The sequence below is a fragment of the Bombina bombina genome, chromosome 8, assembly GCF_027579735.1.
Source record: "Bombina bombina isolate aBomBom1 chromosome 8, aBomBom1.pri, whole genome shotgun sequence".
NCBI classification, from domain to species: Eukaryota; Metazoa; Chordata; class Amphibia; order Anura; family Bombinatoridae; genus Bombina; species Bombina bombina.
The window spans coordinates 30,564,961-30,579,722 of record NC_069506.1 but is presented as its reverse complement, the minus strand read 5'-3'; the positions used below and the strand labels follow the sequence as shown (position 1 = coordinate 30,579,722).

The following is a 14,762-nucleotide window of genomic DNA, read 5'->3' as shown; positions in this document are numbered from 1 at the left end:
AGTAAAATATTTTTCTAAGGAATGGAATTGACTAAGAAAATGCTGCTGTTACCAAATTAATGTAAGTAAAGCCTTAATGCAGTGAAAGCGACTGTTAGCAGGCTTATTAATGTATGTGCAGTAAAACAATTTTCTAAGGAATGGAATTGACTAAGAAAATGCTGCTGTTATCAAATTAATATAAGTAAAGCCTTAATGCAGTGAAAGTGACTGTTAGCAGGCTTATTAATGTATGTGCAGTAAAGTAATTTTCTAAGGAATGGAATTGACTATGAAAATGCTGCTGATACTGAAATAATCTAATTTAAGCCTTAATGCAGGGAAAGCAAGACAGGTATTATTAATAGAGATACATACTCTTTAAAAGAAGGTTGTTTTAAAAACGTTTGCTGGCATGTTTAATCGTTTTTTGTTTTTTTTTGAGGTACATTGGTGATAAGGTTTATTGGGGCATAATTTTTCCACATGGCTGGCTTAATTTCTGCATTGCAACAGTTAACTGAGGTTTCCCTCTGTTGTAATATGAGTGGGAGGGATCTAATTTAGAGCTTTTTTGCACAGTTATATTTACAAAATGAATCATCCAGATTCCCTCAGCAGTCCTTTGATTACTACAGGACATCTCTAAAGGGCTAAAAAGACTTCCAAAATCGTTTATAGGGAAGGTAATCCACAGCTCAGCTGTGGCAGTTTTGTTGTACCTGTTAAAAAACGTCTGTCTTTTTTTTTTATCTGTTTTTTGCATTAAGGGGTTAATCATCCATTTGCAAGTGGGTGCAATGCTCTGTGAACTTATTACATATACTGTAAAAATTTTGTTTGATTTACTGCCTTTTTACAAAATTTGTTTCTCTTAAAGGCACAGTAACGTTTTTTATATTTGCTTGTTAACTTGATTTAAAGTGTTTTCCAAGCTTACTAGTCTATTAGTCTGTTGTAACATGTCTGACATAGAGGAAGCTCTGTGTTCATTATGTTTAAAAGCCATGGTGGAACCCCATTTTAGAATGTGTACCAGATGTACTGATTTCATGTTAAACAATAAAGATCATTTTTTGTCTTTAAAAACATTTATCACCAGAGGATTCTGTCGAGGGGGAAGTTATGCCGACTAACTCTCCCCACGTGTCAGACCCTTTGACTCCCGCTTTAGGGACTCACGCTCAAATGGCGCCAAGTGGTTCAAGGGCGCCCATAGCGTTTATTTTATCAGAGGTTTCTGTCGAGGGGGAAGTTATGCCGTCTAACTCTCCCCACGTGTCAGACTCTTCGACTCCCGCTCCAGGGATTCACGCTCAAATGGCGCCTAGTACATCAGGGGCGCTTATAGCGTTTATTTTACAAGACATGGCGAAAGTTATGAATAATACTCTGGAAGCGGTATTAGTCAGACTACCTGAAATTAAAGGAAAGCGAGATAGCTCTGGGGATAGATACAGAGCACACAGATGCGTCAAGAACCATGTCTGTTACTGCCTCACTATATGCAGTGGGTCATATTTGTGATTCAGGGGAGATGATTTAACCTGATTCCGATATTTCTATATTTAAAATTTATGCTTAAGATCCTCCACTTGTTGCTCAGGGAGGTTTTAGCAACTCTGAATGACTGGTTTACAATTACAGTGCTAGAAATTGTGTAGACTGAATAGATACTATACAGTGCCGGTGTGTACTGATGTTTCTTTCAATACCTAAAGAGGTTTACGGAAATTATTAATAAGGAATGGGATAGACCAGGTGTGCCGTTCTCTTCCCCTCCTATTTTTAGAAAACTGTTTCTAACAGATGCCACCACACGGGAACTTATGGCAGACGGTCCCTAAGGTGGAGAGAAGAGTTTCTACTCTAGCTAAGAGTATCACTAGCCCTGTCGAGGACAGTTGTGCTTTTTTAGAAAATGTTATTCAACAAGGTTTTATCCTGTAGCCCCTTGCATGCATTGCTTTTGTCACTGCTGCTGCGGCGTTCTGGTTTGAGTCTCTGGTTGAGGCTTTACAGGTAGCGACTCCATTGAATGAATACTTGACAAGCTTAGAGCACTTAAGCTAGCCAATTCCTTTTTTTCTGATGCCTTGTTTTCTTTTGACTAAACTAACGGCTAAGAATTCTGTTTTTACTATGCTGGCGCGCACAGCACTAGGGCTTATATTATGGTCAGCTGTCGTGACTTTAATAAATAAGCTACTTAACTCCCTTTCAAGGGGCAGACCCTATTCGGGCCTGGTTTGAAGGAGATTATTACTAATATCACTGGAGGAAAAGGTAATGCCCTTCCTCAGGAACAAAAAAGTCTAATTTTCGAAACTCCAAGACGGTCTGGTGACAACCAGACCTGGAACAAAGATAAGCAGGCCAAGGAGCCTGCTGCTGCCTCTAAGACAGCAGGTAGAATGGCTCCCTATCTGGTAACGGACCCTGTAGGGGGCAGACTTTCATCTTTCGCCCAGGATCCCTGGGCATTGGAAATTATATTCCAGAGATATCTTCTGGATTTCAAAGCTTCCCCCAAAGAAGGGGAGATTTCACCTTTCACAATTATCTGCAAACCAGTTAAAGAAAGAGGCATTCTTACACTGTGTATGAGACCCATCCAGTTCCAGGGGAGGAACAGGGATAGAGTTTTTACTCAAATCTGTTTGTGGTTCCCAAGGAGAGGGAAACTTCAAATCTATTTTGGATTTAAAGATCTTAAACAAATTCCTCAGAATTCCATCATTTAAGTTGGAAACTATTCGTACCATCTTAACTATGATCCAGGAGAGTCACTAGAGGGCTACAATGGATTTGAAGGATGCTTATCCTCACATGCAGAAAGATTACCATCGGTTTTTCAGGTTGCCTTTTTAATCAGGCATTACCAGTTTTGTAGTTCTTTCCTTTAGGGTTAACTACAGCCCCAAGAATCTTTATAGAGGTTCTGGGGTCGCTTTGGCGGTCCTTAGGCCGCGGGGCATAGAAGTGGCCCCTTATTTAGACGACATCCTGATACAGGCGTCAAACATCCAAGTTGCCAAGTCTCATACGGACGTAGTACTGGCATTTCTGAGATTGCATGGGTGGAAAAGTGAACAAGAAGAGTTCTCTATCCCCAATCTCAAGGGTTTCCCTCCTAGGGATTCTGATAGATTTTGTAGAAATGAAAATTTACCTGACGGAGTCCAGGTTGTCAAAGTTTCTAAATTTCTGTTGTGTTCTTCATTCCATCCGCGCCCTTTGGTGGCTCAGTATATGAATGTAATTGGCTTAATGGTAGCGGCAAGGGACATAGTACCGTTTGCACGCCTTCATTTCAGACCGCTGCAACTATGCAGACTCAGTCAGAGGAACGGGGATTACACAGATTTGTTCTCTTGTTAAATCTGGACCAAGAGACCAGAGATTTTCTTCTCTGGGGACTATCTCGGGTCCATCTGTCCAAGGGTATGACTTTCCGCAGGTCAGATGGGACAATTGTTACAACAGATGCCAGCCTTTTAGGTTGGGATACAGTCTGGAACTCCCTGAAGGCTCAGGGATAGTGGACTCGGGAGGAGACCCTCCTTCTAAGGTATATTCTGGAACTGGGAGCGGTATTCCATGCTCTTCAGACTTGGCCTCAGTTAGCAACTCTGAGGTACATCATTTTTCAGTCGGACAATATCACGACTGTGGCTTACATCATCCATCAAGGGGGAACATAGTTTCCTAGCGATGTTAGCAGTCTTAAAATAATTCACTGGAGTCTCTCTTCTCTGTCAGCTATCCATATCCCAGGTGTTGAGAACTGGGAGGCAGATTTTCTAAGTCGTCAGACTTTTCATCTGGAGGAGTGGGATTCCCTCCGGAGGTGTTTACACAAGATCAAGCAGGAGAGTGCTTTGGTGTTTTTGGCAGCGCCTGCGTGGCCACGCAGGACTTGGTATACAGATCTGGTGGACATGTCATCCTTCCACCACGGTCTCTGTTTCTGAGACAGGACCCTCTGCCTCAGGGTCTTTTCAACCATCTAAATATAACTAATCTGAGATGGACTGTCTGGAGACTGAACGCTTGATGTTATCAAAGCATGACTTCTCCGAGTCAGTCATTGATACCTTAATACAGGCATGAAATCCTGTCTCTAGGAAAATTAACATAGATATGGTGTAAATATCTTATTGTTATGAATCCAAGGGTTACTCATGGAGTAAATTCGGGATTCCAAGGATATTATCTTTTCTCCACGATGATTTTGAGAAATGGGTTGTCAGCTAGTTCCTTAAGGACAGATTTCTACTCTGTCTATTCTTTTGCACAAGCGTCTGGCAGGTATTCTAGATGTTCAGGCATTTGGTCAGGCTTTGGTTAGAACCAAGCCTGTGTTTAAAACTGTTGCTCCGCCATGGAGCTTAAACCTGGTTCTTAAGGTTCTTCAAGGAGTTCCGTTTGAACCTTTTTCATTCCATAGATATCAAACTTTTATCTTGGAAAGTTCCTTTTTGGTAGCTATTTCCTCGGCTCGTAGAGTCTCCGAGTTATCTGCGTTACAATGTAATTCTCCTTATCTGGTCCTCCGTACGGATAAGGTGGTCCTGTGTACCAACCTGGGTTTTTACCTAAGGTGGTATCTAACAAGAATATCACTCAAGAAATTGTTGTTCCATTCTTGTACCCTTATCCTTCTTCAAAGAAGGAACGTCTATTACACAATTTGGACGTGGTTCGTCCTTCAAAGTTTTACTTACAAGCTACTACAGATCTTCATCAAACATTCACCTTGTTTGTTGTCTATTCTGGTCAGAGGAGAGGTCAAAGACTTCAGCAACCTCTCTGTCTTTGTGCTTTTTTTTTTTTTTAAAAAACCAAATTTATTTAGCTTAGGAGACTGCTGGACAGCAGCCTTCCTGAAGGGATTACAGCTCATTCTACTAGAGCTCTGGTTTTCACTTGGGCCTTTTTAAAAATGAGGCTTCTGTTGAACAGATTTACAAGACGGAGTCTTGGTCTGCGTTTTATACTTTTTCGAATTTAACAAATTTGATTCTTTGCTTCTTCGGAGGCTATTTTTGGGAGAAAGGGTTTTTATAGGCAGCGGTAACTTCCGTTTAAGTACCTGCCTTTTCTCCAACATAGGTGTGTCCGGTCCACGGCGTCATCCTTACTTGTGGGATATTCTCTTCCCCAACAGGAAATGGCAAAGAGCCCAGCAAAGCTGGTCACATGATCCCTCCTAGGCTCCGCCTACCCCAGTCATTCTCTTTGCCGTTGTACAGGCAACATCTCCACGGAGATGGCTTAGAGTTTTTTAGTGTTTAACTGTAGTTTTTATTATTCAATCAAGAGTTTGTTATTTTGAAATAGTGCTGGTATGTACTATTTACTCAGAAACAGAAAAGAGATGAAGATTTCTGTTTGTATGAGGAAAATGATTTTAGCAACCGTCACTAAAATCCATGGCTGTTCCACACAGGACTGTTGAGAGCAATTAACTTCAGTTGGGGGAACAGTGAGCAGTCTCTTGCTGCTTGAGGTATGACACATTCTAACAAGACGATGTAATGCTGGAAGCTGTCATTTTCCCTCTGGGATCCGGTAAGCCATGTTTATTACGATTGTAAATAAGGGCTTCAAAAAGGGCTTATTAAGACTGTAGACTTTTTTTGGGCTAAATCGATTGATTATTAACACATATTTAGCCTTGAGGAATCATTTTATCTGGGTATTTTGATATAATAATATCGGCAGGCACTGTTTTAGACACCTTATTCTTTAGGGGCTTTCCCAAAGCATAGGCAGAGCCTCATTTTCGCGCCGGTGTTGCGCACTTGTTTTTGAGAGGCATGGCATGCAGTCGCATGTGAGAGGAGCTCTGATACTTAGAAAAGACTTTCTGAAGGCGTCATTTGGTATCGTATTCCCCTTGGGGCTTGGTTGGGTCTCAGCAAAGCAGATACCAGGGACTGTAAAGGGGTTAAAGTTCAAAACGGCTCCGGTTCCGTTATTTTAAGGGTTAAAGCTTCCAAATTTGGTGTGCAATACTTTTAAGGCTTTAAGACACTGTGGTGAAAATTTGGTAAATTTTGAACAATTCCTTCATGTTTTTTCGCATTTGCAGTAATAAAGTGTGTTCAGTTTAAAATTTAAAGTGACAGTAACGGTTTTATTTTAAAACGTTTTTTGTACTTGTTATCAAGTTTATGCCTGTTTAACATGTCTGAACTACCAGATAGACTGTGTTCTGAATGTGGGGAAGCCAGAATTCCTATTCATTTAAATAAATGTGATTTATGTGACAATGACAATGATGCCCAAGATGATTCCTCAAGTGAGGGGAGTAAGCATGGTACTGCATCATTCCCTCCTTCGTCTACACGAGTCTTGCCCACTCAGGAGGCCCCTAGTACATCTAGCGCGCCAATACTCCTTACTATGCAACAATTAACGGCTGTAATGGATAATTCTGTCAAAAACATTTTAGCCAAAATGAACACTTATCAGCGTAAGCGCGACTGCTCTGTTTTAGATACTGAAGAGCATGACGACGCTGATATTAATATTTCTGAAGGGCCCCTAACTCAGTCTGATGGGGCCAGGGAGGTTTTGTCTGAGGGAGAAATTACTGATTCAGGGAACATTTCTCAACAAGCTGAACCTGATGTGATTGCATTTAAATTTAAGTTGGAACATCTCCGCATTCTGCTTAAGGAGGTATTATCCACTCTGGATGATTGTGACAAGTTGGTCATCCCAGAGAAACTATGTAAAATGGACAAGTTCCTAGAGGTGCCGGGGCTCCCAGAAGCTTTTCCTATACCCAAGCGGGTGGCGGACATTGTTAATAAAGAATGGGAAAGGCCCGGTATTCCTTTCGTCCCTCCCCCCATATTTAAAAAATTGTTTCCTATGGTCGACCCCAGAAAGGACTTATGGCAGACAGTCCCCAAGGTCGAGGGAGCGGTTTCCACTTTAAACAAACGCACCACTATACCCATAGAGGATAGTTGTGCTTTCAAAGATCCTATGGATAAAAAATTAGAAGGTTTGCTTAAAAAGATGTTTGTTCAGCAGGGTTACCTTCTACAACCAATTTCATGCATTGTCCCTGTCGCTACAGCCGCATGTTTCTGGTTCGATGAGCTGATAAAGGCGGTCGACAGTGATTCTCCTCCTTATGAGGAGATTATGGACAGAATCAATGCTCTCAAATTGGCTAATTCTTTCACCCTAGACGCCACTTTGCAATTGGCTAGGTTAGCGGCTAAGAATTCTGGGTTTGCTATTGTGGCGCGCAGAGCGCTTTGGTTGAAATCTTGGTCGGCTGATGCGTCTTCCAAGAACAAGCTACTTAACATTCCTTTCAAGGGGAAAACGCTGTTTGGCCCTGACTTGAAAGAGATTATCTCGGATATCACTGGGGGTAAGGGCCACGCTCTTCCTCAGGATCGGCCTTTCAAGGCAAAAAATAAACCTAATTTTCGTCCCTTTCGTAGAAACGGACCAGCCCAAAGTGCTACGTCCTCTAAGCAAGAGGGTAATACTTCTCAAGCCAAGCCAGCTTGGAGACCAATGCAAGGCTGGAACAAGGGAAAGCAGGCCAAGAAACCTGCCACTGCTACCAAGACAGCATGAAATGTTGGCCCCCGATCCGGGACCGGATCTGGTGGGGGGCAGACTCTCTCTCTTCACTCAGGCTTGGGCAAGAGATGTTCTGGATCCTTGGGCGCTAGAAATAGTCTCCCAAGGTTATCTTCTGGAATTCAAGGGACTTCCCCCAAGGGGGAGGTTCCACAGGTCTCAGTTGTCTTCAGACCACATAAAAAGACAGGCATTCTTACATTGTGTAGAAGACCTGTTAAAAATGGGAGTGATTCATCCCGTTCCATTAAGAGAACAAGGGATGGGGTTCTACTCCAATCTGTTTATAGTTCCCAAAAAAGAGGGAACGTTCAGACCAATCTTAGATCTCAAGATCTTAAACAAGTTTCTCAAGGTTCCATCGTTCAAGATGGAAACCATTCGAACTATTCTTCCTTCCATCCAGGAAGGTCAATTCATGACCACGGTGGATTTAAAGGATGCGTATCTACATATTCCTATCCACAAGGAACATCATCGGTTCCTGAGGTTCGCATTCCTGGACAAATATTACCAGTTCGTGGCGCTTCCTTTCGGATTAGCCACTGCTCCAAGGATTTTCACAAAGGTACTAGGGTCCCTTCTAGCTGTGCTAAGACCAAGGGGCATTGCTGTAGTACCTTACTTGGACGACATTCTGATTCAAGCGTCGTCCCTTCCTCAAGCAAAGGCTCACACGGACATTGTCCTGGCCTTTCTCAGATCTCACGGATGGAAAGTGAACGTGGAAAAGAGTTCTCTATCTCCGTCAACAAGGGTTCCCTTCTTGGGAACAATAATAGACTCCTTAGAAATGAGGATTTTTCTGACAGAGGCCAGAAAAACAAAACTTCTAGACTCTTGTCGGATACTCCATTCCGTTCCTCTTCCTTCCATAGCTCAGTGCATGGAAGTGATCGGGTTGATGGTAGCGGCAATGGACATAGTTCCTTTTGCACGCATTCATCTAAGACCATTACAACTGTGCATGCTCAGTCAGTGGAATGGGGACTATACAGACTTGTCTCCGAAGATACAAGTAAATCAGAGGACCAGAGACTCACTCCGTTGGTGGCTGTCCCTGGACAACCTGTCACGAGGGATGACATTCCGCAGACCAGAGTGGGTCATTGTCACGACCGACGCCAGTCTGATGGGCTGGGGCGCGGTCTGGGGATCCCTGAAAGCTCAGGGTCTTTGGTCTCGGGAAGAATCTCTTCTACCGATAAATATTCTGGAACTGAGAGCGATATTCAATGCTCTCAAGGCTTGGCCTCAGCTAGCGAGGGCCAAGTTCATACGGTTTCAATCAGACAACATGACAACTGTTGCGTACATCAACCATCAGGGGGGAACAAGGAGTTCCCTGGCAATGGAAGAAGTGACCAAAATCATTCTATGGGCGGAGTCTCACTCCTGCCACCTGTCTGCTATCCACATCCCAGGAGTGGAAAATTGGGAAGCGGATTTTCTGAGTCGTCAGACATTGCATCCGGGGGAGTGGGAACTCCATCCGGAAATCTTTGCCCAAGTCACTCAGCTGTGGGGCATTCCAGACATGGATCTGATGGCCTCTCGTCAGAACTTCAAAGTTCCTTGCTACGGGTCCAGATCCAGGGATCCCAAGGCGGCTCTAGTGGATGCACTAGTAGCACCTTGGACCTTCAAACTAGCTTATGTGTTCCCGCCGTTTCCTCTCATCCCCAGGCTGGTAGCCAGGATCAATCAGGAGAGGGCGTCGGTGATCTTGATAGCTCCTGCGTGGCCACGCAGGACTTGGTACGCAGATCTGGTGAATATGTCATCGGCTCCTCCTTGGAAGCTACCTTTGAGACGAGACCTTCTTGTTCAGGGTCCGTTCGAACATCCGAATCTGGTTTCACTCCAGCTGACTGCTTGGAGATTGAACGCTTGATCTTATCGAAGCGAGGATTCTCAGATTCTGTTATCGATACTCTTGTTCAGGCCAGAAAGCCTGTAACTAGAAAGATTTACCACAAAATTTGGAAAAAATATATCTGTTGGTGTGAATCTAAAGGATTCCCTTGGGACAAGGTTAAGATTCCTAGGATTCTATCCTTCCTTCAAGAAGGATTGGAAAAAGGATTATCTGCAAGTTCCCTGAAGGGACAGATTTCTGCCTTGTCTGTGTTACTTCACAAAAAGCTGGCCGCTGTGCCAGATGTTCAAGCCTTTGTTCAGGCTCTGGTTAGAATTAAGCCTGTTTACAAACCTTTGACTCCTCCTTGGAGTCTCAATTTAGTTCTTTCAGTTCTTCAGGGGGTTCCGTTTGAACCCTTGCATTCCGTTGATATTAAGTTATTATCTTGGAAAGTTTTGTTTTTAGTTGCAATTTCTTCTGCTAGAAGAGTTTCAGAATTATCTGCTCTGCAGTGTTCTCCTCCTTATCTGGTGTTCCATGCAGATAAGGTGGTTTTACGTACTAAACCTGGTTTTCTTCCAAAAGTTGTTTCTAACAAAAACATTAACCAGGAGATTATCGTACCTTCTCTGTGTCCGAAACCAGTTTCAAAGAAGGAACGTTTGTTGCACAATTTGGATGTTGTTCGCGCTCTAAAATTCTATTTAGATGCTACAAAGGATTTTAGACAAACATCTTCCTTGTTTGTTGTTTATTCCGGTAAAAGGAGAGGTCAAAAAGCAACTTCTACCTCTCTCTCTTTTTGGATTAAAAGCATCATCAGATTGGCTTACGAGACTGCCGGACGGCAGCCTCCCGAAAGAATCACAGCTCATTCCACTAGGGCTGTGGCTTCCACATGGGCCTTCAAGAACGAGGCTTCTGTTGATCAGATATGTAGGGCAGCGACTTGGTCTTCACTGCACACTTTTACCAAATTTTACAAGTTTGATACTTTTGCTTCTTCTGAGGCTATTTTTGGGAGAAAGGTTTTGCAAGCCGTGGTGCCTTCCATTTAGGTGACCTGATTTGCTCCCTCCCTTCATCCGTGTCCTAAAGCTTTGGTATTGGTTCCCACAAGTAAGGATGACGCCGTGGACCGGACACACCTATGTTGGAGAAAACAGAATTTATGTTTACCTGATAAATTACTTTCTCCAACGGTGTGTCCGGTCCACGGCCCGCCCTGGTTTTTTTAATCAGGTCTGATAATTTATTTTCTTTAACTACAGTCACCACGGTACCATATGGTTTCTCCTATGCAAATATTCCTCCTTAACGTCGGTCGAATGACTGGGGTAGGCGGAGCCTAGGAGGGATCATGTGACCAGCTTTGCTGGGCTCTTTGCCATTTCCTGTTGGGGAAGAGAATATCCCACAAGTAAGGATGACGCCGTGGACCGGACACACCGTTGGAGAAAGTAATTTATCAGGTAAACATAAATTCTGTTGTCCCTCCCATCATCCGTGTACTTTAGCTTTGGTATTGGTATCCCATAAGTAATGGATGATCCGTGGACTGGATACACTTAACAAGAGAAAACATAATTTATACTTACCTGATAAATGTATTTCTCTTGTAGTGTATCCAGTCCACGGCCCGCCCTGTCCTTTTAAGGCAGGTAATTTTTTCATTTAAACTAGTCACCACTGCACCCTATGGTTTTCCTTTCTCTGCATGTTTTCGGTTGAATGACTGGATATGGCAGTTAGGGGAGGAGCTATATAGCAACTCTGCTATGGGTGATCTCTTGCAACTTCCTGTTGGGAAGGAGAATATCCCATAAGTAATGGATGATCCGTGGACTGGATACACTACAAGAGAAATAAATTTATCAGGTAAGTATAAATTATGTTTTTAAGACACTTTTAAATTCACTTCTATTTTAAAATGTGCTTCGTTCTCTTAGTATCCCTTGTTAAAAAATGAATCCGCACATATTTTACAATAGTGGGAGCTGCTGCTAATTGGTGCCTGCACACATTTGTCTCTTGTGATTGGCTAAATAGATATTTTCAGCTTCATTTTGGGGTTTCCTATCCCTTTAACAAAGGATACCAAGAGAAATTTAGTAAAATAAGTTAATTGAAAAGTCTCTTAAAATTACATGCTCTCTCAACCATGGAAGTTACATTTTTACTCATGTCCCTTTAAGAGGCTTTTCAAGGGGTGTGTCTGTGTCTCTGTCCTGTAAAACAATGCAAATGTTGGCAACTAAATTAAAGTTTAAATGTTTTAAAACACTTATCTTGCATGCAGAAATTGTGCAATTTAGTGCTGATATATACTGTAGACATATAAAATAAATGACATTAATGTCACTTTGACTGACTGCTCTCCCGCATCATGTGACCAGGCACCTCATTAAGAGATGTGAGCTATTCTCTGTGCTGTACAAGGGCATTCACATGAAGCCGGCTATCCTTGTTCAGACTTGCACAGAATCATTCTCCTGCACGCATATCACTGTCAGAATCTGTCCAGGTGCGGACGTCACAAAGGAATAGCGTGTTGTATTTCACATCAGATATAGAATAGGATTTTTCCCTTCTAATTACAAAAAAAAGAGGCTGCACAATGCTTGAGATTGGCTTGTCACCTATTCACTGGAGGGAGAAATAGGATTTGAGGGATATTTTTACATGAATTACTGATTGTTCATTAATTATAATTTGATTATTTAGTAAGCTCAGAAATATATTGCTCATACAGGAAAAGCACTGATGATGTCTACCTTATGTCCGTCTTTTCCATAAAGGAAAGTATTGCTAACACGATTACAACTTAGAGACATAGTGCAGAACTTACATGCTATAATTTGTTAGAATGTGACTTTACATATGTGTTTAACCCATTTGTGGACATTAAACACATATTACATATGAGTCAGCAGAAGGTTAAATACATAGGTAAAGGCCCATTGTAACTAACTAGAGCGTACCATTTTTACATTAGTGTCCCTTTAAATTGATGGTAAATTTTAAGTGTTGACTTCATAAGTAAACAATTAGTGAGCAAAAATATTAACAGTAGAGTTTTTAGTTTCTGTGTTAGTGCTATAAAAGTCATTATTTGTATATTGTTTACTCGTTCCCTTCTTGTGCTCCTCCACCTGCCCCATCCTACTCTCTTTTTTCCCCTTTACTTGCATGTGGCATCCAGTGAAATCCTTAGCTGTACGTTTTGCGGTTTCTAAAGCTTTTTAGTCTAGCTTGGTAAACCACGCATGCGCTTTAGAGATAGAAGTGTATGAGCCGCATCAGGTAATACGTGGAGAGCAGGTGGGGCCGATCTTCTCACTGCATTGAATAACAGAGCGGTATAGGGGGCGGAGGGAAGTGTGTTTGACAACTTGAAAAAAAGTATTTTAATAAATGTAAACATTAAAAATGATAGTTTGCTATTGTTATCATTTACCATCACTTTAAGTTGGGGGCATTTTAGCCATCCATATTTGTAGTCATAGATATATCATTTGTGTTGTACGCACATTCTTTTAACAGAGAAACGAAACAAAAAACGCACTTTATCATGGAGAAAGCATCACTGTAATGTAGTAGAACAGGGCTCGACAAACCCAGGTGCCAGAGAGACACTGGCTCCTAACTTCTGGGTAATTCTCCATATATCTATATACAAAAACTACTGTCTGGCTCCTAAATATTCTTACTGGCTCCTAAATTTTAAACAGATTTGTCGACCCCTGTAGTAGAACACCCGAGCAATATTTAAACTATGTTCAATGTCCATGCTAGAGGGGAGTTACCTTGTTGACTGGTAGGAGCTGAAGATATTAGATTCCACTTTTACAAGTAGACATCAAATATATCATCCATGATATCTGACCTTTGTTTTAACTCTTATTTATAATATTTAGAAGAAGTTCCATAAATCATTTTGGTTTTGCAGGTATATGAATATTCTAATATTCTTCTTAGTAATTAATTTAAGTAAATGATGAGTATCTTCATTCTTCCTCTTCCAGACTTTACTGGACCACGGATACCTAAACTGTTTGCGACATCTGCGAAAGAAAAGAGAGTCCAAAAAGTTGTACAAGAGACTACAGAGTGACCTGCGTGCACAGTCCACGTGGCCTCCGGTCAATGTGGTTCTACACCGCAGTCCCAGAGATTCCTGGCCAATCAGGTAGCAGGAACTATACATCTTATCACAAGAAGGATCACCACTGCAAATTAGGTCATAAATCTCCCAGGATCACTTCCAGCCATTTTGTTCACCTTCTGTGGAAAATTTACTTGGGTCTTTGGAGAATTCAAAATATTTGCACATAAATATTATCAAAGCTACAACACAAAGTGGAATTTTGATCTGAAGGAAGGACATGGAAAAAAATATTTTTATTGTAATTTTTTTTAAAATACTGAGTCACTAATTTCCAGCATAAAGAAGCCAAAGCCAGATCCGACTGTCTAACTGCGCACCAGTGGGGAAACTACTTGAAAATGAATGCTGTTTATTTTGTTCTTTTATACGTGAGTGGGGTCTATTTATAAGAGCTGTGTGCCAGCCTCAGATGCCCAAAGAAATTTAATAAGTTTGTCATGGAAGAAGGACACTGCTTTTTATTGCTCTCAGTAGGCTCTTATAAATAGACCTCAGAATACCTCATACCTGTGAAACAAGTGTTTTTATCTGTTTTTATTTAGCTACTTTGAGACAAAAGCTGAGCTGTGAAGAGGTGGTCATTTCCTGTCTCTTGTGTGATAAAAAAGAGGAGCAATGATTTTCTACTGGAACTAAAAGCCCAATAGAATCACATATATCACATGAAACATAAATATAAAGTATACAAATACAGACATGCTAGCAAACCTAGCTGCAGTCAGAGAAAATAAAATTAACGTAACTCACCCTGACTCAAGCAAATTCTGTGTTTAAGTTATTGATACCTAGAAGAAGACGTACACACAATTACAGACCTGCACACATAGACACTGAATAGCAACTACAGTGACTGACCTGTTACATGCACATGGAATTAGTGCACCGTCAGGCACTGGCAAGCCCACAAATATAGTCACTTATTTACTCCTAGTCAATTTACCTTTTGCAGATTGCATGCAATCGTTCACTGAGCAACACACACATATACACCGGCCAAGGGGAATACTGATCACACCTGTACCTGACCAGGGAACCCATGCATAGATGCTGCACCTGACCAGGGAACCCATGCATAGATGCTGCACCTGACCAGGGAACCCATGCATAAATGCTGCACCTGACCAGGGAACCCATGCA

The 14,762-nt window shown here is 41.8% G+C and overlaps 1 protein-coding gene across 2 annotated transcripts in view; it reads left to right on the top strand.

Moving 5' to 3' along the window:
- ATP13A2 (ATPase cation transporting 13A2) overlaps positions 1–14,377 on the top strand; it is a 163,614-nt gene extending 149,237 nt beyond the window's left edge. For both annotated transcript variants that reach the window (XM_053690263.1, XM_053690262.1), the window contains one exon: positions 13,483–14,377. In XM_053690263.1, the coding sequence (XP_053546238.1) occupies positions 13,483–13,650 (168 nt within the window). In that variant the 3' untranslated portion in view covers positions 13,651–14,377. The remainder of the gene's footprint in view (positions 1–13,482) is intronic.
- The last annotated feature ends 385 nt before the right edge of the window (positions 14,378–14,762 follow it).